The sequence below is a fragment of the Balaenoptera acutorostrata genome, chromosome 6, assembly GCF_949987535.1.
Source record: "Balaenoptera acutorostrata chromosome 6, mBalAcu1.1, whole genome shotgun sequence".
NCBI lineage: Eukaryota > Metazoa > Chordata > Mammalia > Artiodactyla > Balaenopteridae > Balaenoptera > Balaenoptera acutorostrata.
Window position 1 is genome coordinate 6,096,596 of NC_080069.1, and position 26,092 is coordinate 6,122,687.

Here is a 26,092-nt window from a genome sequence, read left to right on the forward strand (position 1 = left end):
TGGCATGAGGCGACTCCGCTGCATCGTGTACTGAATCTGAAGTGGGTCTCATCATAACACACCTTACATAACTTACTGTCCGCCTTCCTTCTGGGCCTCTAAGCTCTGTGAAAGCACGGGGATTTTCCCGGCTCATCCAGCACCGTGTCTCCAGAGCCCACGCTCAGTGTACGACGACTTAATTAAATTGAACAAATGATTCATGTCTTCAACTTGATATAGGAGCTTCCACCAAGTAAAGGAAACCTTAGACTGGGAGTTTGTAGAAATGGGTTCAAATCTTATTCGCAGCACAGTGTGTTCTAAGGCCAGTTTCTTTGACCCTGGTCCCCCTCTTCCAACAAAGCAAGTAAAATAGCTTAATTTAGTTTGCCCCATCACAGTTTATGAAGCTGAGACACTCTTGCGCTATGATAAACTCAGCAGAGGTACTTTGGTCCCCTGAAGGTGACCGTTGTGCATCATCGGGGCAGGGCAAGGGCTGTCCTCGAGGCACAGTGGGGACTGTCCTGCAGCTCTGCCTCTGGGGCCGCACAGCCCGGACTCCACCAGCTACTGACCAGAGTGGGTATCTGTCTGCTGTTTCCCCAGAGTCCACGCAAGACAGAATCATTTCTATTATTTTATTTGTGAACTCTACCCATTATTGCTCGGCGCCAGGACAACCGAAATGTACCTTTGTGGGTCTCTGTGATTCCCATTTAAAGCCTAATGAGGTCAGTCAAAAGTGAGGCCAAATTCACCATTTATTATTTATCATTTGTATCCAACTTCCAAAAAGAGGAGAACAGGCTGTTTAAATCATACCCTAAGAACAGGAAAGATCAGGGTAACTGGAGTGGTGGATAGTAGGGGTTAGGGCTCAAGCAGGTGACACACGGGGTAAATGGGACATCGACTACAGGTCCTTGATCAGGAGTGTTTCATCCCTCTGTTTTCTTGCTCTTTCTCTTGGAGATGTAAGAATATTTCTTTTTAGACGTCAAAAGAAAAAACAAAAGTACTTCCTAGTTCCTGACCTGTAGGTCGACGCAGAAGAACTGGTGTTTCTTCTTAGGTTTCCTCCTTTCCAGTTACTCACGTCTTGGTTCAATAATTAAAATACACCCGCTGGATGAATCACATGGTGGGACGATATATGTAATGGAAACTCAGCCACATCCAACTGGTAAGAGTAACAAACAGCTCAGCCAACGTGTCTATGGTCCTCGGTACTCAGGAAAAGGCTTGTTCTCAAAGTCTGTGCCCCACAATGAGCGTGAATGTTCATCAGTCAGCTCCTGTCCTCCGAGACTCTCCAGTCTCTGTAGATGGGATTTGTGCTGAAGATTTTTGTTTTCTTTTTAAAACGCAGGAAAAGAAAATCTTGTAGGTTTTTTACCATAACCTACCTAATGTGACCTATTAAGTCATCCCCTTGGCTATGGATCTCCGTTTTATTTTGCTGACTTCACCCTGTCTTCCTGGTTCCCACCTCTTTCTTAACACTTGGTTTTTAAACAGTGAAAAACTTAATAACCACAAAGCCAGGAACAACCAAGAAACCACACCCTTATTTTTAGACAACACATAAATCATCCCGAAAAAAGTCTCTATCCTAAGGATTTCCCCAGATGTAGATTCTACAATTCCCTCTGTATTTTTAGTTCAAGAGTCACAAAACCCAAAGTTTGTATTCTTTGTCATTCAAAAAATAAACTTGCACCCAAAGTGTGAAATTAATGGCCAGCTTTTGCTGTTGTTGTCATTTATCATCTCTGGGAGCAGGATTATGATCTTGAGAAACAGTAACTACCTTTCTATTTTACTCATGTGAGCTATGTGCAAACCAAAGAATTCTGGTCTTTAAAAAATGTTCCATATATTAACTAACTTATTTTGTTTTGCCTTAGAAACATTCTGTGTTGTATCAGTGGGATTCCATTACTGGGATGGGTGTGGGGAAGATGGAGTATTCATCGTTTAAAAAAAATTGTTAAAAAAGTAAGTTAACTTATATATAGTACCTGTTAAACATTCACTTTATGTTCACCTATACACGAACATAAATCACAAAATTAGAGCATAATTCATAAAACTAGATATTCTGTCAGGTGGGCAAAACCTGTATTGTTCATGGAAGCTTGAACCTAAACATTATAGAAGCTTGAACCTAAAACATTAAATAGATAAATATGACATATAATAGGTCAGTTATTTCTAAAGTGTAGTAAAGTTGGGGTTAAAAGAGATGATTAAGTAGAATGTGAATTTTTAAAATTTTGATAATTATGCATTAATTTTAATAAGTGTAGAAAAATTAATACCACAATCCTGTGATTTTACTAGTATCATTGTTTAGTACAAAGCTAAACTTAACTTTATAAAAGTATATAATTTTAATGAAAAATATTAAGCAATAATATATGTACTACTCTAGGTATGACTAAAGATGGCATAAACAGTACCAAGATGAATAAAGTTCAGGAAACACCAACACAGGTAACTCACTAGTATTGGTACCACATGTACTATATGACTTAAGTGTTACAAAACTGAAATCAAATTATCATAGAAAGTGTGGTGATTTGGCTCACCTGTTACTACATTTACATAGCATCATTAGGGAAATAACAGTTCCTTCACATTTTGTTCTTAGGCTTTTTCCACTTAATTACTCTATTCAGTCAATGAATATGGTGAATCTTTGAATACGTATTAAGCGTCTACTATGTTCAAGGCCTCTGATGGGTAATTTCCAGGAATATAGAAATCTTTTAAAGACACACCACTTTCTTTCTTTAAATTTTTTTGATAAGGTTTATTTTGAAAAGTAACACTTTCATAATCAATAATTTAGATAAGAAAGAGGAATATTGAGAAGATTCCCAACAATCCCACTATTGAAACAGAGATCAAAATGTTACTGGGTTATTTCCTTATAGGCTTTTTTTAAATGAAAATATATTATTTATTTTATTAACGAGTTAGAACCAGAATGCACTTACTTTTGTATCATATTTTCCCCCACTTACTGTTTCCATTTTCCCATGCTACTAAATATTTTCTAAAACATGATTTGAAGGACCAAATACACCATTTAACTCTTCACCTACCAATACATGTGGCTTAGTCCTAGCCAATAAAAGTGATCAGAAGGAATGTTCACTGCTCCAGGTCTGGCTCTTAAAACACATCATAGGGGATCCTGCACCTGCTCTCTCTTTCCCTAAATTGCCAGCTAGATGCAAAGAATCCAGTGGAGGACTTGGGTTCCTCAGGGGATGGGAGATCCACTGAATGGGAAAAGCCTGGATCCCTAATGGGCTGGGAGGGGCGGAGTCCCTTCCCTCCCCTCAACCCGCAGAGAGGATGGGGCTGTGATGTGATACATTTTCATTGTATGAAGCCCCTGAAGTTGTGGGGTTGTTTGTCATAGCAATCAGTCTACCCTCATTCATTGATGTTCTTCCTCAAAGTCTTAAAATCTTCCAAACTCCTGTTCCCTGGTTTGGCAGCACCTTTTCTATGGGCCTTATTTTGACTTTTTCAGTTTGCTTAATCTCAGCTGAAGTCATTTTATCTGGTCGTCAACTGGATGTGCGAACGTACTTTATTTCACTTACTGCCACTTCTCAAACCTAAGCAGGAGAACAGGTTGCTGCCCATGATTTTGCCCTAGAAGACGAATGTTCTACCGAGGACTTATTTAAGAAGGTCCTGCAGGATCTTCTCCTTCTCCACCATCCATCTCGTTTTCTAACACTCTGTACCAAAAAGTCCATGGAACCTACAATCTTTAGGATGTACTTAGCATAGGTATGCTTCAGTATCTCATTTGAGGCCATTATACTTCCAGGACACAATGTAAGGTGACCACTAGAGGTTTTTGCTCCAGGGGTGATATCGTTGAACTTATATTTTAGAAAAATAATAGTAGTGGTAGGTAGAATGGTTTTAAGAAATAGGAGATTAAACGATGGGAACATGGTAAAGAAACTGCAAAGAAATGTGAATCATAGCAGTGGGAACAGATGCAAAAGGAAACATCAGTGATGGGGTGGTCCTGACTTGTTAATGATGAAATCTGGAAGGAAAAGTGGAAGAAACTGTGAAAGATGTCTTAGAAATTTCTTTTTTAAGTGTCAGTGGCTAAATCAGGATCCTAGGAAGAATAGATGATTTGGTGGGAAAATAAATGAATTCCACTTAATGGAGCTGAAACCTTGTGAATGGGTCAGTCCACACAAAGATTCAAAACTGAGGAAAAGAAAAAGAACTAGAACTGAATTCTAAACAATGCTGTCTTTTTTTTTTTTTAAATAACCCATTAACTTTAATTAATTAATTAATTTATTTATTTATTTTTGGCTGTGTTGGGTCTTCGTTTCTGTGCAAGGGCTTTCTCTAGTTGTGGCAAGCGGGGGCCACTCTTCATCGCGGTGCGCGGGCCTCTCACTATCACGGCCTCTCTTGTTGCGGAGCACAGGCTCCAGATGCACAGGTTCAGTAATTGTGGCTCACGGGCCTAGTTGCTTCGCGGCATGTGGGATCTTACCAGACCAGGGCTCGAACCCGTGTCCCCTGCATTAGCAGGCAGATTCTCAACCACTGCGCCACCAGGGAAGCCCAATGCTGTCTTTTTAGATAGCAGAGTTTGTGATGAGACTGACAGTGAGTGGCCCGAGAGACAGGAAAACAACCAAGCGCCCAGAAGCCAAGGGATGAGAAAATTTCAGTAACAGTTCTACTGTACTGTTTAACCCGTCCATTAACTTAGTATTTTTTTATTTCTGGAAATTAGGTCTTTTCTCAATTTTACTCATATTTTCAGAGCTCTCTTTTCACTTCTTGAAGTGTATTAAATGTGATTATATTCTGTGTCTGGTAATTCTAACTGCTAAGTTTTTCAGGCAGCCTATTTTGTAGAATATTATTTCCCACCCAGGGCTTTGGGAGTTCAGTGATTTTCAACTGTGAGTGACTCATCTTCTTAGGGACACAGGAACAGGACATTTTTCAAAGCCTGAGGTGAAGAGAGTTCTTTCAAAAAGGATTCACATTTGCTGTTCAGATGCCTTGTGACACCATTAGTCTGGGATCACTTTAAGTTCTTGGTTTGAGGTTTTTCTAAGCATCCAGGTTGTGTGAATTCTGACTGCACACCAGGGTCAGGGCCACATTATGATGACTAGTTTCCTAGTTGGATGGTGTGGGGTATGTGTAGAGGGACGTTTCTCTTCAGGGTGAGGGGAATGGGTTCACTCTAGTTCTCTCTCACCTTGGGGATGGAACCCTTCAGGGATCCTAGTTTCTGAGGTCCTATTAGGCTTTCCACTTTGGGGTGGACCCTGAATTTGTTTTCTGTTCCTAAATCTTTGAACTCAGGATGTAAAAGATACTCAGGCACCCTAGGTTTGGCCAAAGCCCTAAGGCAAAAGCCAGCTTCCGTACTCAGCTTACCTTGTCTGTTCAGTCTTTGACCTTAGTATTTATTTTCTTGTTACCCATGGACGCATTTAGAAAGATTGCAGAGGTATTTCACCTGGCACTTCCAGTTGTTTTCATCAGCTCAGGTGGCCCCGCACCTAAACTGCCACTGTTACTTGGGAGATTCTATCTCCAAGTACAGGTAGTTCCACTTGAGAATATAGTGTACACATGAAAATCTAAAGCAAATTGCCGAGTATTCACTTACACAGTTTCTTTAAATAACATGTGCTGCCAGAGCCTTTAAAGAGTTTGTTTTACAGGTTATTAATTTAACTACTTACAAAGAGCCTGGAAGCAGCACAACAACTTCAATGATTTGGAACCATAATAGTTGAAGCATAATCAAAATATACCCATATTCTGACCTATTCTAACCACCTCCATGGTCAGAATCCTCGTCCAGGCTACCATGAGCCCCTGTCTGGATGATGAAAATAGCCTTCTAACTGGTCCTTGCTTTTATTGTTGTTCCTTTCCTTACCAAACCCAGAAGCCAGAGGCTGTGGTCCTACTTGGATGTGAGTTAGATCAGGCCACCCCACCCACACTTCCTCAGCCAAAGCTCTCCTCTCATCCTTGCTTTTCCTAAAACAAGCAGGAATGTTCTTGCCTCAGGGTCTTTGTATCTGCTGCCCTTTCAGCCTGAAGCCACCTCCGCTCAGGTAGCCATTCGCCCTGCTCCCTCAGCCCTTCAGGTCTTGTCCAGATATTATCCCCTCAATGCGACCGTCTCAGACTCTTTAAAACTGAAACCTTCCCTCACTCCTCTCCGCATTCCAAATCCCACTTCCGTCCTTGATTTCTTTCCACAGTATTTATCTTCTACTACACCACCTAAGTAAATGAGTTATTCTTGTAAGCTCTTAGGATAATTCTTGGCACATAAGTGATATACCAGCATCGATAACGATACAAAATCATTTACATACCTTGTTTATTGTCTGACTCCATGACCACAAGGATTTCTGCTCCTCTAGTTTACTGCTGTTTCCCATCATTTAAAACAATGGCTAGCACACGATACATGCTCCAAACACTGTTGAATAAATAGAAATATCTATAAATATACAATAAAAGATCATAAAAAGGGATTGTTAAAAATCTTTTTACAGGGACTTCCCTGGTGGCGCAGTGGTTAAGAATCCGCCTGCCAGTGCAGGGGACACGGGTTCGAAGCCCTGGTCCGGGAAGATCCCACATGCCGCGGGGCAACTAAGCCCCTGCGCCACAACTACTGAGCCCGCGTGCCACAACTACTGAAGCCTGTGTGCCTAGAACCCATACTTCGCAACAAGAGAAGCCACTGCAATGAGAAGCCTGCGCACCGCAACAAAGAGTAGCCCCCGCTCACCACAACTAGAGAAGGCCCCTATGCAGCAACAAACACCCAACGCAGCCAAAAATAAATTTAAAAAAATAAAAAATAAATTAAAAAAAAAATCTTTTTACGTAGTTTGAGAAATAGAAGCCATCCCATAAGACCAAGACCTCAAAGACCATTCTCCAAAAAAAAAAAAAAGGAATTCAAATTCAAATTTCAAAACTCTTTGCAATATGCCAAAAGGTACATTTATCTAAACGACAGTATTGTTTTATGCAAAAAGATCTATTTCGCACTGCCTTGACCGATAGCTCTAAGAATACCACACTTCACTAAGTCTCGATTTGCATACAGGTACCACAATAACACCCATGCGTATCATATATCCTCACAAGTGAAGTCACAAACCAAAGTTTTTAAATGACAGTATTTTGAGCTCCTGTGAAGATCAGCACTCTGGGCCCACATCTCCCAGGTGTGGCCCTCCAAGTAGTGATTAACATAGAGCCACACGTTCAAATAAAGAGAAAATGTACTGTTCATTGTTCAGTCTAAAAAGATGAAATTTCTGGGCATCAGCAAGGTGAAGAATGACATCGTTGGAAAACATAAGGCTTAGAATGACCAGATATCTACTCCCGGGCCAGCCTCTAATTCCTGGATCATTTAGGATAATCTCCCTGCATATACCCAGCATACACCTCAGTTTCATTCGTATGCAACTTTGCTTATCTCCTTTGAAGTGTCAGAAAAGGCTTCTAGGCATAGTCAATTACTAAAAATAACCCAATCTTATTATAACTAGTCAAAACCATTCAGAAGATGGTGCAAAGCGCTCCTTTGTCGTTCCCATCATGTGCCTTTTGGGCTGCAGGTTGCCTTGGACGAGCAGGAGAACGTTCCCTCCTCCTTGGCCCCTTTCTCCTGCTGCACACCTCTTCAGACCTCCCTGCAGAGACCCTGCTCATCCAGCTACACCTATTGTGGTCCGGCCAGAGAGATTCGGCAAAATGCATCACCTAGAATCTCACATTCTTTAATATGGGAACCTGATACCTTCAAGAGAAACCAGCCTCTGTTTTGCTAATACGGTTGGCAGTCTGCTGACAGTGGGTTCTACGTCCTGAAAATATTTGGAAAAAAGAAAATTCCAGGAAGTTTCAAAAAGCAAAACTTGAATTTGTCACACTAATGGGAACTATTTAAATAGCATTTACATTGTACTTAACAACTATTTACATAGTATTTACATTGTATTGGGTATTACAAGCAACCTAGAGATGATTTAAAGTATAAAGAAAGATGTGCATAGGTTATATGTGAATATATATCATTTTACACAAGGGACTTGAGCATACCCGGATTTTGGTCCGAGGGGTCCTGGAACCAATCCCCCTCAGATAACGAGGGACAACTGTACTGATAATCTCTCGGAGCATAACTTTGATGCAACAGAGGTGGAACAGAAAGAAGCTCTGCCAATAAGAGGCACCAAGAACCCACCTATCATACATAAAAATGAGAGTTGGCTAGACTCTCATTTCTAATTTTCCTTCAAGTATTAAAATTTCATGAAATTAGAGAACGAAATTCACTGAAGAAAGACTCAAGTTCTCAGCAGAGTGTGGTTAAATGACAGGAAAACAGTCTTCAAAACTGAAATTTGTCAAGGTATTACTGTCCTATGACAGTTCGTGCATATAAACTTCCACATCAGTGGGCAGATAGGTAGTTTCAGTTTATTATCTAGGAATTACAGCACTCATTTTGGTCAGATAAAAATGTAGAACGGTGTATCCTCCTTCCCCAGCCCCTAAATGAGGGCAAAGCCACCTACTTCTAAAATACTTTTGCAAAACATTTAGATATTATCGCCTTTTAAGATCTATTGATTCAAAATGATTAAAGCATGGGGAAGAAAAGTACTTCAACCTCTATACACATTATCAAGTCGTACAAAGACACTGAAACTCATAAAGATTAGGGCAAACTGAGATAAAGAATTTCATAGCTGAGGTGACGTGGGGACGGTGACTTGCTTCGGTTTCTAAGATTTTTATTTTTTAGCGACAGAAGTACCTGATATAATTTTTATTAGCTATAAAAAAGATTGGGGTATTTTTAGTAATGGACTGTACCTAGAAACCTTCTCAGACATCTCAAAAGAGAAATAACAGAATTGCATACAAACAAAGAAACTGAGGTATAGACGGCAGAGAGCTTATGCAGAGAGTTTACCCTAAATGATCTGAGAATCAGAGGCTGAACAGGAAGTAGATACCTGGTAATTCCAAATCTTTTATTTTCCAACTCTGCCATACTGCATCTTGCTAAGGCCTGGAAAGTTCACCATTTTTTTAATTTGCACTTTTAAAATTAATTTTTATTGGAGTGTAGTTGCTTTACAATGTGTTAGTTTCTGCTGTACAACAAAGTGAATCAGCCGTATGTATACATCTATCCCCTCTTTTTTGGATTTCCTTCCCATTTAGGTCACCACAGAGCACTGAGTAGAGTTCCCTGTGCTATACAGTAGGTTCTCATTAGTTATGTATTTTATACATAGTAGTGTGTATATGTCAGTCCCAATCTCCCAATTCATGCCCCCCCCCACCCCGCCCGGTATTGTCTGTTCTCTACGTCTGTGTGTCTATTTCTGCTTTGCAAATAAGTTCATCTGTATCATTTTTCTAGATTCCACACCGGAAAGTTCATCTTTTCTTCAGTTATCTTCTAACAACTGAGCAAAGAACAAGAACATTTTCTCTTCCTGTACATATATGCAGTATATCTTCTATCACACAATGCTTCCAAACTTGCTTAAACCATAGAGGGAGCATGTGAAACACAGCACATGTCAACTATGCTTTCACTCCTTCTCCCCCAACACAGCAGGTCCTGTGTGCTAGGCACTGTGAATGTCTGGGAAGATGACACCAAATAAGGACATGGCCTGATGGGGGTGACAGACCACTGAGTAAGCAATAACAAAGCTGAGCCCTACATGCCATGACCAATGTGAACAGGGGGCTCGGACAGCATAGGGCAGGGCTGGGGTCTGAAGAGAACGGAGGAATCTGGAGGAACTGATGTATAAACTGATTCTGAAGGATGCTTGGCAGTTTGGTGGGAGGTAATTGGTGTTGAAACTAAGACAGTGTTCTGGGTAAGGGAATAACCTGTGTGAAGGCCTAGAAGGGATAGAGAAGTTGGTCCATTCCAGAAACAGAGAGAAGGTCAACGTAGCTGCAGTTTAGGTTGGAAAAGAGGACTCGTGGCCCAGCTGAGCCTGTGGAAGTAGCAGAGGCTGGCTCGCAAAGGTCTTTGGAATAAATTGAGAGGTTTGGGCTTAATTCTGAGAGCAATGGGAAGTTGCTGAAGGGGTTCCAAACAAGAGTGTTCGGAGGCAATGTGTTTCAGTCGTCGCTTAAATAAATGGTCAAGTCAGAAGAGCACTTCTGAAATATGGGAGTCTGAAAACAGTACAGACTCCTGGAGAGGTAGTGTTCCATGGCGTTCAATCTAAAAGAGCTTTTTTTAAAAAAAATAAATTTATTTATTTATTTTTGGCTGCGTTGGGTCTTCGTTGCTGCTCGCAGGCTTTCTCTAGTTGTGGCGCGTGGGCTTTCTCTAGTTGCAGTGAGTGGGGGCTACTCTTCATTGTGGTGTGCGGGCTTCTCACTGCGGTGGCTTCTCTTGTTGCGGAGCACGGGCTCTAGGCGTGCAGGCTTCAGTAGTTGTGGCGCGAGGGTTTCAGTAGTTGTGGTGCGAGGGCTTCAGTAGTTGTGGCACACGGGCTTCAGTAGTTGTGGTGCACGGGCTCAGCAGTTGTGGCTCGCAGGCTCTACAGTGCAGACTCAGTAGTTGTTAAAAGGGTTTTAAAATAAGCATTTCTCTCATCACAACAGTGTAGGAGACCATTAACCTCATCAAATGGAAGCCCTAGTGACAACAGTCTTTATTCCAGATGAGCACAACTCAGGAACTATCCATCTCTTTAAGCTTATTACAGAAATAGTAATCCATGCCAGAAAAAAAAAGTATAGAGGCAGAATTTGACTTGGTTGTATTCTACACAAGAGTGTAAATTTAAAAGTCTCAACCATCTATTAACATCACAGGACAATCAGAATTTCAGAATTGGAAGGGGTGTTCAAGATTCTTTGGCCCAAAACCTTCATTTTAAAGTTGAAGACAGTATACAGAGTATTTCTTTGCAAGATAATCAGAAATGAGCAATTATTTAAGATCCGTATTCTTTTTGAAAGACTTCAGCATATCATAATGGTAACCGAAATACTACAAATAATAAATGGAATAACGAGTATTCTGATTTCCAGTGTTGTTCTTAAGCCTCCAAAGACCCTGACCTCCTAGGATTCACAGCCTTGTGTGGCCCCCTTCCACACGGCACCAGACCACAGCTTCTGGACCCCTGTCTCTCTCTCTCTCTTTCCCTCCCTCCCTCTCCCAGATCTTTTTCCCTGCAGGAAGCCAGCTGCCTTGTCCTGAGCAGCTCTGTGACAAGGAACTGAAGTGCCCCCCAGTAGCCCGTGAGGCCTGCCTGCTGGCCTTGGGAGTGAACTTGGAAGCAGGTTCCTCCAGGCCCACCTGACAGCCTGGCAACAACCTCAGGAGAGACCCTGGGCCACAGCCACCCAGCTGAGCCACTCCTGGATTCCCGATCCTCAGAACTGCATGAAACAGTAAAAGTTTGTTGCTTTAAAGTGCTACATTTGGGGGTAATTTGTTATGCAGTGAGAGCTAACTAATAAACACTGTCCAAAATTAATATATTCTTAACAAACTTAAACTATACTTTAAAAAAATTTAAATAGCAATTATTTTCTAAACAATATAATACTTTTTTTTTTTTTTTTTGGCCGCGTGGCTTTCAGAATCTTAGTTCCCTGACCAGGGATCGAACCTGGGCCCCAGGCAGTGAAAGCACCGAGTCCTAACCACTGGACCACCAGCGAATTCCCTATAATACATTCTTAACTTAAAAATACTATCACGGATGTTCTTCTTTGAAAAGAGGTGATCAAATGGTTTACAGAATAGGCATTAGGATATTTAACCAATAATTTATAGGTCACTGAGGCTAATTTAACCTGAGCTCTTAACAATCACATAAAGTTAAAACTGAACTTTGGCTGCCGATAGTACTTGCCCATGGCTATGTGTTCCCATTTCAATACAATTTAATTCCTTCCTTCCTTTCTTTCTTCCTTTTTTGGAAATCTCAGTAGACACAATAATCTGAATTTAAATTAAAATTATCACTTCCTTCTTAGTCCTGAGTAACCCTAGTAGGATTCAAAGTGAGGGGAAATAACGGTCTACCAGCTGATGGTGATAACCACGATACCTAAAATAATCACCTTTCTAATTCAACAAAATCCCCAAAGTTTTATCCTTGGAAGGAGAAGCTCCAGGTAAGGAGGACCAGCAGTTGATAAAGTCCTGGCCTCTCTTCTAAGTTTCATCTTCTGTTTATATTCTCAATCCAATTATTCATTATTTCACCAAAAAATATTTATTGAACCCTTTCTACAAACAGGATACAAGGATGAACCGGACGGACAAGGCTCTGTCCTCACATACCTTATGTAATTATCAGGGAGGGAGAGGTAGAGCACCCAGCAGGGTACCGGTCCCAGTGTGTTGGTGGGGAGGGCCCTGGGGGATGGGAGGGATTCGGGAGGAAGCATGGAAAAGCTTTTGTGTCACTTCAGGCAAAAAGAATCCCCCCACCCGGAAGCAAAGGGAGTTCAAGACACACTTAGAAACTCAGATGTTCAGCTTGGCTGCAGGATAAAGAAGGAAGGAAGGAGTGGTTAGACCCCCAGAGCGGGCATCTCACCTCTAAACAGCAGCCCCGGCAAGGGCGCAGCTCCCCGTGGTGGGTTCCCCTCGGACAGAGCAGGCAGGGGAAGAATTTAAACCAACAAATCTTGAGGCCCTGACCTTTTGCATCTTAAGAACACATTTATATTCCGGGCCCAGAAGGCTAGCCCAGCTTGGCAAGGAGTATGGACGCAGCGACACGAATTCTGAGACTAGAAATCTAATCTCTAAAAATCCGATTTCTCTAGAAATCTAGTCTGCTTTGAATCCCAGCTTGAGAACAATAGTAACGCCAGCCCCACTCACGTGCAGTAAATGCAGTAACACGTGCTAAGCATCCTGCACACACCAGGCCTTCAAAAGAATTATCTTTCCCCCATTACTTTGGAGCCCCCAGCTGAAGACACCATGTCACCATCTGCCACATGAGATCCCAAAACCTGACAGAGGACAAGGCTCTCTTGACCGTCCCGTGTCCCTCCAAATAAGTTCTGGTCTCAACCCTCTTTCCCAGCGAACCCCGGGTTAGACAAACCAGAAGTATTCTCCTACAACAATCCCTGTCATATGGTAACTGTAGTATCCATTAAGAAAAAACGAATTACACCCAGACACACTGAGACTTGCCCCATCACTCTATCTGTACTTTATATTTGCATATGTACTTGACCTCCATTATTCCTTTTGATGATATTGTGAGGTGAGTATTGCAATCACTGTTGGGCAGAGAAGAGCCCAAGGTTCAGAGAGGTTAAGTGACTGACCGTGAACTAAGCTTTGGATGCGTGTAGCTCTTCATTTTCTAAAGAGTTGGGTCAACTCTCCTGAGGCTGCCTCCTTGCAAGTGCTGCAACAGGCTTGTATTTTATACTTTTGAGTTTTTTTTAAACATTGTTAGGACTCAGAGGACCCTGGGCTTTTACAACCATATACCCACTGGTCAATTTCTAATTCTGTGTCCTTTCACACGTATTTTAAGCTCTCAGTGCAAAACTTAAAGGGGTGGCAGGGTCATCTCTGAATACCATTTCTGCCCAAGAATCCTTCTGATTGCCTTAGGGAGTGATAAGGACCACTTTCAATTTGCACACCTGCCCGACTATGCTCATAAGAGTAAAAATAAAGCTTCCTATTTTCTTAATAATCAAAAACTGTCTCCTCTGTGCAAATGAGACCACAAACAGGTTTCATTACTCCTGGTGGACTTCAGCTGCTGACTTCAAATGGAATTATTCCCTCATGTAATCGGAGTAAGATCCCTTGAAGGTCACCTCCTCCAAGCCCAGTCTCTGTCTAGGGACGTCTGCTTTGCAAAGGAGTCCTCCCCACTGTGAACAGCCCAAGTTGGGTCCACAAATGAACTTGTTCCTGCTTTCCAGAGTTAGCTAAATAAACCTTTCCCCAAACACCCTTTCCTTTCACTGTTTCTCTGAAGGTGGTGCACAGATGAGCTGGGTCAGAATCACCTGGGTACAGGTGATGCCTGGGTCCCCACATGGACCTGAATTGACCCAGGAGTGGGGCAGTAGCTTTCTACATTACCCAGCCGGTTCATGCTTTATCAATTAAATTAAAGTCCAGGTCTTTTTCATCAAAAAAAAAAAAGGTCTTCGGCAGTCTCCCTCATCCTATGTGAAAAGCAACTGGTTTTGATTTAAGTAGTTGATAAAAATGCTGAGTCAGACAGTGACTTGTATTCAACCCATGACAGCCCTCCAGGTGCTGTATGTATTGGGCTTACATGCATTACTCTGCACAATTATCCAGCCAAGAACAGACCTGAATGGCTGAATATCGTCAGCCATTCTACACTTCCCCCTATTGTTCACTGCCAATATTTTGTGGGAATTCTGAAATGATGGCATCTACAGAAATCCCCAATATACTAGGTAGTGTAACTCAAACCATGAAGCACATGGAGTTGGTCTGGTACAATTCTTTATCTATCCTGATGATGCAAATTCTCTATTTCATCCTAGAAATTTAAATAACCGGGTTTCACTTGTTTTAAAGTACCTGCAGATAAGAGACAATATTAAGGAAGAAGGATCAACTTTTACCATCCTAAAACTTAGGAGAAGATATTAAACATTCTGTTCAACTTGAATTAGGCAGATACGAGGTCACACTGATAACGTAATCACGTGCACCTGGCAATAGAAGCGACTGACATCTTTGTTGGGAGATATGGGCACAAAAATTATTTCCTCCGGCTGGGGCATCTGGCTAAACATTTCTCAATACCCTTTCCTGTGTAATGTAGGTCTCAGGCAGAAAGGCTTTTGAAAAACAGAAATCAAGGAACCTCCATCAAGCGGCAAAAATCGGGTCTGAAGGAGGCGACGAGGGTGGAGTATTTTTTTTTTTTTTTTGAGTGTTGTTTTACAAACCCCGAAATCCTCGGTCCTAGGAATAGAAACTTAGCCCTTGAACAAGGTTGGTATTGCTTATTCTCACTAGGTTGGCTTTCTTCTAATTAGCTCAAGAGACAGCGACGTACTACCCGCTTTCCAAGTAGAGCTCCTGGGGTCCGGTGATATTTGCACATCACACCTGGGCCTTTCGGTTACAAATCCGGCTCCTTAAGGAGCCGTGTGAAGAAGCGAGCACAATCAATAAGGAAAAATCCTCCCAGCTATAAATCAGCCACGTGGAGCTGCGGCAACGGCCGCCGCGACTTCCTGGTTTCCTTTCCGCCCGCCCCGCTGCGGGGGCCGGGGGGCCGGGGGGCTGGGGGGGGCCGGCGTTAAGGCCGGAGTTACGGCCCCAAAGGACAATAAAAGTTGGGGACCCGGGCAGCTTTAAGGGCTGAGCGGTGGGGCCGAAGCTGAGGACAGACCTGGGGAGAGTGTAAGTTAGTCGCATGGTAGCAGGACCTGGAGGGGTCGAGGACAGCGGCGGGGAAAGGGCTGCGGACCGGCCGGGGGCCGCCCGGCGAGGGCGTGGGGGCGGGAGCGGCCCGGGGAGGGAGGGGAGAGCGGGGGTGGGGCGGCCCGCCAGGCGAGGGGAGTTCCGGATCGGAGGCGGGGAGGGCGGCCGCCGGGCGGCGGGGGCGGGAGCAGGAGGCGAGCGCGGAGGGGGAAGGAGGGAGGGGAGAGCGGTGGCGGCGGCTGCGCCCGGCTGTGCGCCTCTCGCCGCCGGAGGAAGATGAGGCTGAAGATCGGGCTCCTCTTACGCAGTTTGCTGGTGGTGGGCAGCTTCCTGGTGCTGGTGGTCCTCTGGTCCTCTCTATCCCCGCGGCCGGACGAGCCGAGCCCGCTGAGCAGGATGAGGGTGAGTGACCCGCCCGCCCCCTCCGGCGGCGGCGACCTGCAACTTGTTTTGTTCGCGCGCCTGGTGGGGGCGGGGGCGGCGGGTAGGGCGCGGGCTCCGCAGGTGGCGCGGCGGGCGGATGGGGGCCCCGAACCCCGCGTCCGGCCCCGGCCCCCCCGTACCTCCCCGCCCCGCGCTGCGGCGGGGGCTCGGCGGCCGCCCTCCACACCTGGAACGCGGGCTGGAGAAGAGAAGGGCCGGGCCAGGACCGCCGCGGCGGCGGCCGGGGACGCGGGGCTGGTCCGGGCTGCGGCCTGTGGCGCGCGCATGCCTGACGGAGGCGAGGGGCCGCGGCCGCCGCCACCGCCGGTGCGGACCAGGCCCGTGGGTCCGGCCGCCCCCGCGCGTCCGGGGCGCCCCCAGCTGCCAGCCCGGGTGGGAACGCGCGGCCCCGCCCCCGGCTCCGCGGAGAGCGCCGCCCCATCGGCTTCGGCGCCGAGACAGGCGATGCGCGGCCGAGGCCTCGCCCAGGACCGGCCTCCCTCCCCCTCCCTTTCCCGCTCCCCCCTCCCTTCCCGGCGGCCGCCCTCGCCCGCCTGCAGACCCCCGCCCCGGAGCCCCCTCCACCGGCCGCCCCGTCGGGCCGGAGCCCGCCCCTCCTCTCCTCTCCTCTCCCCTCCCCCCCCCCCCCCCCCCCCCGGTTGCGGCCGGGCCGCGGGGCCGCCAAACTAACTTGTGCGGTCGCCGCCCGCGCTGAGGGCTCCTCCGGACGCGCTGTCCGCCGCCCGACTCTCCCGGTCAGTGGGGCTCTGTCGGCGCCCCGGGACGTGGGTGACTGGACCCCGGGCTGCGGCCCCGCTGACCCGGCCGCGCCCCCGGCCCGACCTGCCCGCCGTTACGGCCGCGCCCCTCCTTCCCCTGGGACGCGGGAGCCGGGGCCTCGGGGGCTGGGGAGCTGTGCCGCTTCCAGCGCCTTGTGCAAACAGCGTCTGCATTGCATCCGAGGGGTCGCCTTTATTAACTTTCCTTTTGGAAAGTTAGCGTCTGGAAGTAGAGGGAGAAGGCGTCCTTTCAACACTAAGAATCGTAGGAAGAGATTTCCTTATCTGCGCCTGCCCCTGTGATGAGGGAAGGTTTACTCTTGAGATTTACTCTGAAGTTTTAGTGTGTTTTGAAGACATAACGGCACTGGAGTCTCTTTATAACGTATGGGGTGGATTCCCCTCTAAGTCATCTAAGTTAATGGTAATAAAAAGTACCCAGTTTTCCTTTTGAATGTGTTTGTGGTTTTAAGTCCCTCAGCTCTCATGGAGTGATGGTGACCTCTTTATGATTTTGCTTCAGAATGACTTATTGACAAAGGACGACTGAATATTGCAGTTGTTTGAAAGCATTTGTGATCAAATGGCCTTTTACCGAGAGCTAATAAAGACGTAAAGATGCCATTTCCTGGGGGAAGAAATTGAGGAAAGAGTGACAGAACTAGCCATATTCAGAATGTCCTGCAGTTCAGATGACAAGTCTTCTAAAGGGGTGATGGAGCGTCAGCCCCAATGCCTATTTCCTCTGAAATATTATATTAGTGCTGGTACAAGTACTGAGCCACGAGCTCATTTAATAGCTGTAGGAGGTGGTTATAACTTGATTTTTGGTCCAACTTATTGGATAAAGTTTGTCGGTGGGTCCAGGGTAATTTCTGTCATTTGCCAAAGACTGAAGCTAGCTTATTAAGACTTTCAAACAATTAACATTAAGAAGAATGCTTTATGTATGTGGAGAGCCAAACCCTTTTATTAAGTTTGCGGGTAAATATTAACTAAGCAAGTTAAGGTATAGCTTATAAATCATAAGAGCATAAATAAGGGACTATTGCCTCCCTTTAATAAAAGCTAACCTAAATGTTTCTGAAATACAGCAGTAGAAGGACATCTCCTTTCGGGAAAATTCTGACTCTTTGATTATGATTACACATACTCCACCCACTGAAACACCTGCCTCTCCTTAACACTAATCCATGTATAGGGCTTTTTTGGATTCTGATAAATGGCCTGAGATAGTCTAGGACAATCCCATTTACCAAGTACAGGTTATGCTTCTACTCTAGCACGCTGGTCCTGGTGGGTCCGCCCTGTACAGCTTTTTGCCTCATACTTTCAGTGTTCCAGGCACAAAAGTCTGCCGTAGCCTGGTGCTTTTTTTTTCCCCTGGACTACTTCCTCCTTTAGATCTGCCCAGCAAAGTGCGTCACCTATGGTCAAGACAAGAGGAACACATTTCTTTTTGCTTTCCCATCTCCGGGCCTCTTGCTGTTTCTCTGATGTGAATGATGTGAAAAGTGATCTTACCGTTCAAATTGTACTCTGTTGGATACTATTTGATTTATTCAACAAACATTTTTGAGTACCTCCCATGTCCCGGTGCTAGTTGTTAAGGAAGTACTCCTTGCTCCTAAACTCGTGGCTCTTGTAGGCTAGTGGGTCAAAAATCACATTAATCAAGATTTCACAAATGTGTAAATAAAAATTGTGCCACCACATGCTATGAAAAAAAAAAAAAAACAAACCCTACAGGGGGTGAGAAAATGGAGGAACTTGGTCATAAAAGCCTGACCTGAAGAAATGGCTTTTGAGTTGAAATCTGAAGATTTGAAGAAGAGTCATTGTTGATCTGGGTATGGGAGGGGGACACCCCTGAGAGGGAGAAGTATGTGCAAAGGCCCTGAGGTAGCAGGTAGCATGGTGAGCTGAGGAAGTGGAAGAAGGCCAGCGTAATTAGAAGATGGAGGGCGAGGGTTCAGAGGGACCATGCCAGGAATCAGGTCTTTAGAGCAGCCATTAACTCCAAGGATGGAGTTCGTCGAAGGATTTTTAAGTAGGGGAGAGGTGGGCTGAGATTTGTGCTTTGAAAAGACCACTCTAGCTGAATTGGTTTAGAGCCGGAGCAGATAGGAATCCTGTTGGAGGTTATGATAGCCCAGGTGGAACGTGATGTTGATGGCATTGGCAGGGTGACGGTGGAAGGAGAGAAAAGTCAGTTGGTTCAAGAGCTATTAAACGAAGATGCAGAGGCACCAGGACTAGGTGTCTGCATGTGGGAGTGAAGGAAAAGGAAGGTGTCCAGAGGCACCCGATAGGTGGTAGAAGGATGACAGATTGTTTATTACATGGAAGGTTCTGAAGACAAAATCCATACATTCTGATGTTATGTTTTATGGTTATAATGGGAAGGCTTATCATCTCAGGCTTTGTCCTCTGAATATTTTAAGGTCAGCATTTATTAAAACCATCTGTTTAGCACTTGCAAAGTGTAGACAGTTCCTTTAATTAATAAATTATAGCATCTCCCAGACCATTTCTCCCGGGTTTCGGCGCTGAGTGTTCAACGTTGAATCATTAGCCTCTGAAAATAAAGGTCTGGAATGGAGATGTTGCAAGACCTTCAGTGGCTCTTTAATAGCAAATTCAGTACTTGTGAGAAGCTGCATGTAAACCGGCAGCTCTCTGTATGTGCAAATGTTACTTGACTCAAACTATTAATGCCACTTAGGCTCAGAGCATCCATGGTAGGACTAATTCAAGAACCATTGCTAGATGGAGAGGTTTTATGTGATAAGCTAAGACCAGTGGAAAGGAACACTGCTTAATGAGGCTGTGACTGAATTGATCACCCAGTCAGTCAGGTTCTACCTTAACAAAGCCTTTTATCTCAGTGATGATCGGTTGCAACCAGAAAAGTTCTGCCCTTGACCATGAGATTTCTGTTTCAAACGGGAGCTCGTTTATTAGGGATGGAGCTATCACTTAGAAGAAATGTAGTGTCTTAAGAGGTCACTGTTGTTTCAGTTCCCCAAGTGAAATGCCCTGGGATTAGTTTTTGTTCCATTTTGCTGTCCTCCCCCACCCTTGCAGTAAAAAACTCCCTTATTACCAAGTCTAAGAAATTTGGGCTCCATAGGCCCCCTGAAATTAATGCTGAGTTTTGCATACACGTGTGTTCTTCTGGGCGGCTGAGAATCAGAAGCTTTCACGTTTCTTAAAGGTACCTGCGAAGCTTAAAGGTACCTGCGAAGCTTAAAGGTACCTGCAAAGCACTGAGTCCTTGGGAGGCAGAATGCCTGTTTCCTGCCCATGGAATTTCTCCCTCGTCTTCCATGGTGCTGAAGCACTCATTACACCCTGGAAATGCAAACATTCCTAAGAACTGCTGTATCTGTCGATTCTGTGGAAGTGTTTCCCATCCAGTGTTGGAAGGTCAGGCATCAATCCTGTTACTACCACCACCCTCCCTCCCCCACTGAGAATACCAAGACGGTCTCAAGGAAAAGTCCCTGTTCTAAAGGGATCACATCCTAGTTGAAAAAAAGGATGCAGCGCCCACATGGCCTGGGTTCCTTCCCCATCCTTACTCTGGTAGCTGGGTAAGGAAACCTCGCTATGGGAACTGTCACAGGACGTTTCCTTAGCGGGTGGCGAAGGCTTAGAATAGCCATTCAGGGAGTGCACAATTATTAGTAAAGAAAGAATGGAAACTGTCGAGCTGCTGAGTCTGGGTAACTGTTTTGTGATGGGGCCGGCTGCATGGAATGGGAGATAAGGTGTGGGCTTCGATCTGTTACTAGTGAATTAGAAACAGGGAGAAAGAAGGTAACGCATCGTGAATGAACATCACGGTTCTGAGCTTGGGCCATTTGTAAACAGAATATTTGTAACTTCTAACTTGATTTGTTAAAAAAAGGTTGGTCAGCAAGATTTGAACAGCTGTTGAATATTGGAACATGGTTGTGATTATTCAGCTCCAACCTCGACGATTGTCTTTGTTCATATTTTAGATTCTAATTTTCATCCCTGAGGAATGAGTGTACAATCTGACAGAAGAAGAAAAGCAGTGAAATCAAGAATTTAAAATTTCTAGAGTAGAACGGACACAGCCTGAGACTATGAAAGGAATGATGTTATGGTTGGAGTTTGTGTGGTGGAAGAGGGAAGGGTGAGAAGGTAGAATATGTGTTAACAATGTGGACAGAATTCTGTGAGAATTGGGAGAGATGTATTTGTACTGTAAACATGGCAGTCGTTCAGTCAACAGACGTTTCGAATTTCCGTCGAGTGTTTACTAAGCACCATCCATGGCTCTAGGCGTTGGAGAGGCTACGCAGTAGAGGAAGTAGAAAGCTTTGGCGTAAGGAAGATGCTACTCAGGTCATGACCTACTAACCACACAGAAGCTGTGGAACTGGAGGTTGGAAAAGTACGTTGGGGCCCTATTTTGAAGGTACTGAATGGCAGGCTGAGGAACTGGGTTGGGGTTTTACTGATTCAGCAGTAAGAGCAGCTTTTTGGAAGCTTTTGAAATGGAGTTAGGGAGTGGTGACGTTCCACTGCTGAGTCCCTGCTTCAAAGATTTCAAACACCTGTTGCCTACGAAGTACCATCTATTGCTCTAGACATTGGAGGTACTATAAAGTAGTAAAAAACGCGGTGATAACAGATAACATCTGTGAATCCTTTGTGCCAGGTCAGCATTCTGCGTGTGTGGTGTTAATTGTAGCAATAACCCTCTCATGCGGTCTGATGTAATCCTCACTGAGTTACAGAGCCTTGAACCCTGCCCAAGGTCATTTACACAGTCAGTCTCAGGTGTCCTGACTTCTGCTGTGCCCTCTGACCTCCCGCAGATTTTAACAACACAGATGAGCTCGTGTGGCCCCCATTGAAGGGGGCCGCAGAGACGCTGGAGAGGTCATTTCACACAGAAGCATGTGAGGCGGTGCAGGATGAGCGGAGGGACAGGGGCCCAGGACCCCGCGGGGAAGGCGGGGAAGGTGATGGCTGAGCTGAGTCCCGGATGTAGCTCTCAGGGAAGAGCCTCGCCGGCCGAGGGGACAGGCAGGGCTGCCCTGAGGGTGGAGGAGGCCAGAACGCATGAGAAGTAGAAAGAAGGCCAACGTGGTGGTGGGAGCTGAGCTGGGTGTGTCTGGAGGGAGGGCAGTACTTGATGAGCTGCCAGGTGTGAGCAGGGGATGCTCTGGGTTGGGTGATAAATTATGTGGTCATCGCACCGGGCATGGTCCTAGATAAACAACACGAGTAATTACCTTTTTGCCACAGGTTTGTGGGCCAGACGCACAAATAACAGTTGCAGGGGGTGAGAGGAGGGTCGTACTAGCTACTGGGTCCCCGGGTCACAGGGAAAGCAGCATCCAGCCGCGGGGTAGGGTGCAGTCAGAGCGGTCCCCGGGAGGGCAGGGCGGAGGGTGAGCGCGGGGACAGGGCCTGGGCACGCAGAAGCAGGAAAGGGCCTGGAGGGATGGAAGAGAGCCCGGCGAGAGAAACGGAATCTGAGCCCTGAGACACTGACTACTGTGAATGGTTCAGGCTGGCTCCGAGGAGTGATCCGGGAGCAGTGCCTAGGCCAGATTTCCGTGAGGAGAGAAATGTCCCTGTAGCTCATGCTGAGCCTAAACCAGGAGGGGGCCCAAGAAAGTGAGTATGCGGGGAGAGAGAGACGGTGACGGTGGACTTGGCGGTGCGGCTGGTGGGAGGAGGAGCTCTGCTGGCTGGAATGGGCCGGGAGGATGCTGCCGCCTCAGAAGGAGCAGAACCGTCTGAGGCGGCGGTTCTCAGCCTTGAGCAGGAATCAGAGTCGCCCAGAGAGTGTCTTAAAGCCCGGGTCGTCCGGCCTCCTGCCCGCACTTTCTGATTCAGGAGGTCTGGGGCGGGGCAGAGAATTGGCGCTGCTAACTGTTCCCAGGTGACGCTGCTGCCGGCCCGGGGACCAGACTTTGCGAAGTGCTGGTCTAGAGCACACGTAGCGCTGGGGTCCGCGAGCCAGAGCATTTGTGCTGTTTGGGCATAAAGTGCGTAGAGGCCACAGGCCAGTGGAGTGGAGGTGTCTGCCGGGTACATGGAGCCCGGAACGGGCATCAGAGCTGGATGCAAAGTGTGAGCTCCTGGGCAGGAGCCCAGCTCCAGCCTGGGGCCTGGGTACTGGAGTGGTAGCTTAGGGTGTGGACGTGGGCATGAAAGAGGAACGGGGGAAATGCCGGCAGCAGGAGAGATGAAAGAGGGTTCAGGCAGAAGTCAGATGACTTGGGGAGTCTTGCCCGACCACCAGCAATTCCAAGTGCTGCAGCATTTGAGCAAGAACTGATGAGAACGAAGGATGTAGCGAGCGGGCGGCCGTGGAAGCAGGAACACCTCCCGCTGCGCTGCCCCCTGGCACCTGGGGTAGAGGAGGGCCTGCAGCGCGTCTCGGTCAATGCGATGCCCAGAAACACTGGCTCAGGTAAAAAAAGAAGTTCAAGTGGTGAACACTCATCTTCCCTGGGGGAAAACTACAAATCGAGAAAGGGTTTTATTAGAGAGCCATGAGTACCGAAGAGGACTTCCCACATTGGGGTTATCTCTGCTCTGCCTTAATTAGGCCTCTCACCCCCACCCCGATGTGTGTATAGAGACACATGTGTCCATATGTTTTAAGCTGAACCACAGTCAGGTAATTTTGATAATGTAGACTGTATATACTATAAACATTGTATTAAAATATGATGATAATACGTATTAGGCATTTGGGGCATTCTTTTAGTCTGAAATCCAGTTAACTTGGGAAGCTGTGATTAGAACAATATTTTAATATTTGAAGTTGGGAAAGTAATTTTATCCTGAGAATATTAGGCAATTTTTAGTTTTTAATAATACATTAATTTGGCTGATGTGTAACTAAAGGAAGAAACAATAGCAAAACTGTAGGCTTAGCATTTCAGTGATGTTAGTTGTTTTTTTGGTTTTTTTTTTAAATGTCTGTATTATTTTAAATTTTTATTTATTTATTTATTTATTTTTGGCTGTGTTGGGTCTTCGTTTCTGTGCGAGGGCTTTCTCTAGTTGCCGCGAGCGGGGGCCACTCTTCATCGCGGTGTGTGGGCCTCTCACTATCACGGCCTCTCTTGTTGCGGAGCACAGGCTCCAGTCACGCAGGCTCAGTAGTTGTGGCTCACGGGCCTAGTTGCTCCGCGGCATGTGGGATCCTCCCAGACCAGGGCTCTAACCCATGTCCCCTGCATTGGCAGGCGGATTCTCAACCACTGCGCCACCAGGGAAGCCCCAGTGATGTTAGTTTTTTGAAATGAGGTCTACGGTTTAATTCTGGTTTAGTGCTGTGGTCCCGAAAGCAACCCTGAGACAAGTTGGAACTGCACTTACCCAGGGCTTCGGTCTTTTTTGGAGAGGGGAGAAGTAACTTGCAGTTGCTTCATTTGCTAAGAATCCTGAATATTTCAAAATGAGAAATGTTCTCATTTTTGCTCCATTATAAATTCCCTTCTGGGCTCCCCGGCCTTTGTAGTGTTTTAAAGTGTGGCTCTCGAGAAGCATTTAAACATGCCAGTAGGGATGCCTGATCCAGCTCACTGAGTGTAAGAACGGCTACGCTGAAACTTGAGGAAAACCTTAACTTTGCATTATCTAATTAGGTTTGTAGAGTTGCTGTAGAACAGCCTTGTTTCCGAAGTTTAGAAGGTACAATTAGCTGCAGTATTACATCAGTACCAACAGGCCTGCTAAAGAGGCTTCCATGCCAAGCAGTTGGAATATGTTTTTACCAAGGATGTTTTAAACTGGGTGAATTAAAATTAAATCACATACTATTGGGAGCAGTTCTGTATGAAAATAGAATAGCAGAGATGACCTCATCTCTTTTTTTTCCCACCTTCAATCTTTTATTGAGTCCCTGGGTTTAAGAGTACATTTGGGCCTCAGGCAGATGCTGTTCTCCTCAGTAGTAAACTACATGTTTAGTGATTATCCGGCTTACACATAATTTTAGCATCTGTAGTTCTTATCTTTATAAACTATTTTATAAGGTGCTTTAGGATTGAGGTATTCACTGGTCATGTGTACACCTTATAAAAAGAGTTGGTATTTAAAGAGTAAGTATGTCTTAAAGAAACATTAAGTGACAAGTTGCCAAAACTTCTTTGTCACTCTTATGAGACGGTGGGAGAGCCAGCATTTTTTTTTTTTTTTTTTTTTTAAATTTATTTATTTATTTATTTAGGCTGTGTTGGGTCTTCGTTTCTGTGCGAGGGCTTTCTCTAGTTGCGTCAAGCGGGGGCCACTCTTCATGGGCCACTCTTCATCGCGGTGCGCGGGCCTCTCTCACTATCGCTGCCTCTCTTGTTGGGAGCACAGGCTCCAGACGCGCAGGCTCAGTAGCTGTGGCTCGCGGGCCTAGTTGCTCCGCGGCATGTGGGATCTTCCCAGACCAGGGCTCGAACCCGTGTCCCCTGCATTGGCAGGCAGATTCTTAACCACTGCGCCACCAGGGAAGCCCGAGCCAGCATTTTTATTTACGAGATTGTCTGTAATTATCCTTTGACTCTTGATCTTCCCTTTTGATAAAAATACCAGAAGAAGAAGAAAACCCTGTGAGAAGACGCTCTGGTGAGTGTGAGCGAGGCTGGCAAGTAGCCTCACGAGGGTGTGAATGTCTGACTCTCCCAGCCGGAACCCTTCATTTCGAACCAACCCAGCTTCTGAGTCCAGCTCCTGGAGTGAGACAGTAGCCTCAGGTTCTTAGTGCACAAGAGACACTTCTGAACAGTTTTACAGAATTTTAAGAATTACACTTGTTGAGAAGTGATATCGTAACACGAACGCAATATCTTTATGCTTCTGTGAGAACTTTTTTGATAAATTCTTTAGAAAGACTAAACAGAAAAAAAAAAAGATAGAATAAGTTACAGTAGTATGTTAACAAAGTCCCTGGTCATGCTATTTGAATGTGCTCTAGGGGTTCTTTATTTGTCAGCATTTACTATAGTACTTCAAATAATTTTATTCTGCTGAATTTAAAGTAAGTATTTCATATACATATTATCAACAGCTCTTATTGGAAAAATAGTTCCCTTATAACCCCAGCAGAAACGAAAGTGATCCATTTAATTAAGTGAGTCATGTGAGCCTCATTTTGCCAGAATATATCAAAGATACCTGGATAAAGATGTCCAGATACAGAAAATCAGAAGGGAGATTCCACTGCTATTTAGATTTATGGTTCATTAGGCACTTATATAAATGTTTCAAAAATGACTTAGGAAAGACCTAGTGGGGTTAAGTCAATTAAGATATTTTTGTTTGCTTGATTGTTTAATGCTGCTAAGAAAAATATGTTTGTGATGGGAAATATTTGCCTAGAAAA

General features: G+C 45.3%; 1 protein-coding gene and 1 long non-coding RNA gene across 6 annotated transcripts in view; one reads left to right on the forward strand and one right to left on the reverse strand.

The window, feature by feature from the left end:
• Positions 1–738: 738 nt before the first annotated feature.
• Positions 739–15,945, reverse strand: LOC103019911 (uncharacterized). Its single transcript, XR_009008542.1, has 3 exons — positions 15,819–15,945; positions 6,402–6,508; positions 739–1,339 (listed from the first exon to the last, which is right to left on the reverse strand). It is a non-coding gene; the product is annotated as an uncharacterized LOC103019911 (long non-coding RNA).
• The window catches only part of GALNT7 (polypeptide N-acetylgalactosaminyltransferase 7), a 123,466-nt gene continuing 113,073 nt past the window's right edge, over positions 15,700–26,092 (forward strand). For 2 of the 5 annotated variants that reach the window (XM_057547707.1, XM_057547710.1), the window contains exon 1: positions 15,700–15,916. In XM_057547707.1, the coding sequence (XP_057403690.1) occupies positions 15,791–15,916 (126 nt within the window). In that variant the 5' untranslated portion in view covers positions 15,700–15,790. The remainder of the gene's footprint in view (positions 15,917–26,092) is intronic. The other 3 variants (XM_057547705.1, XM_057547709.1, XM_057547708.1) reach the window with 3 other exon arrangements.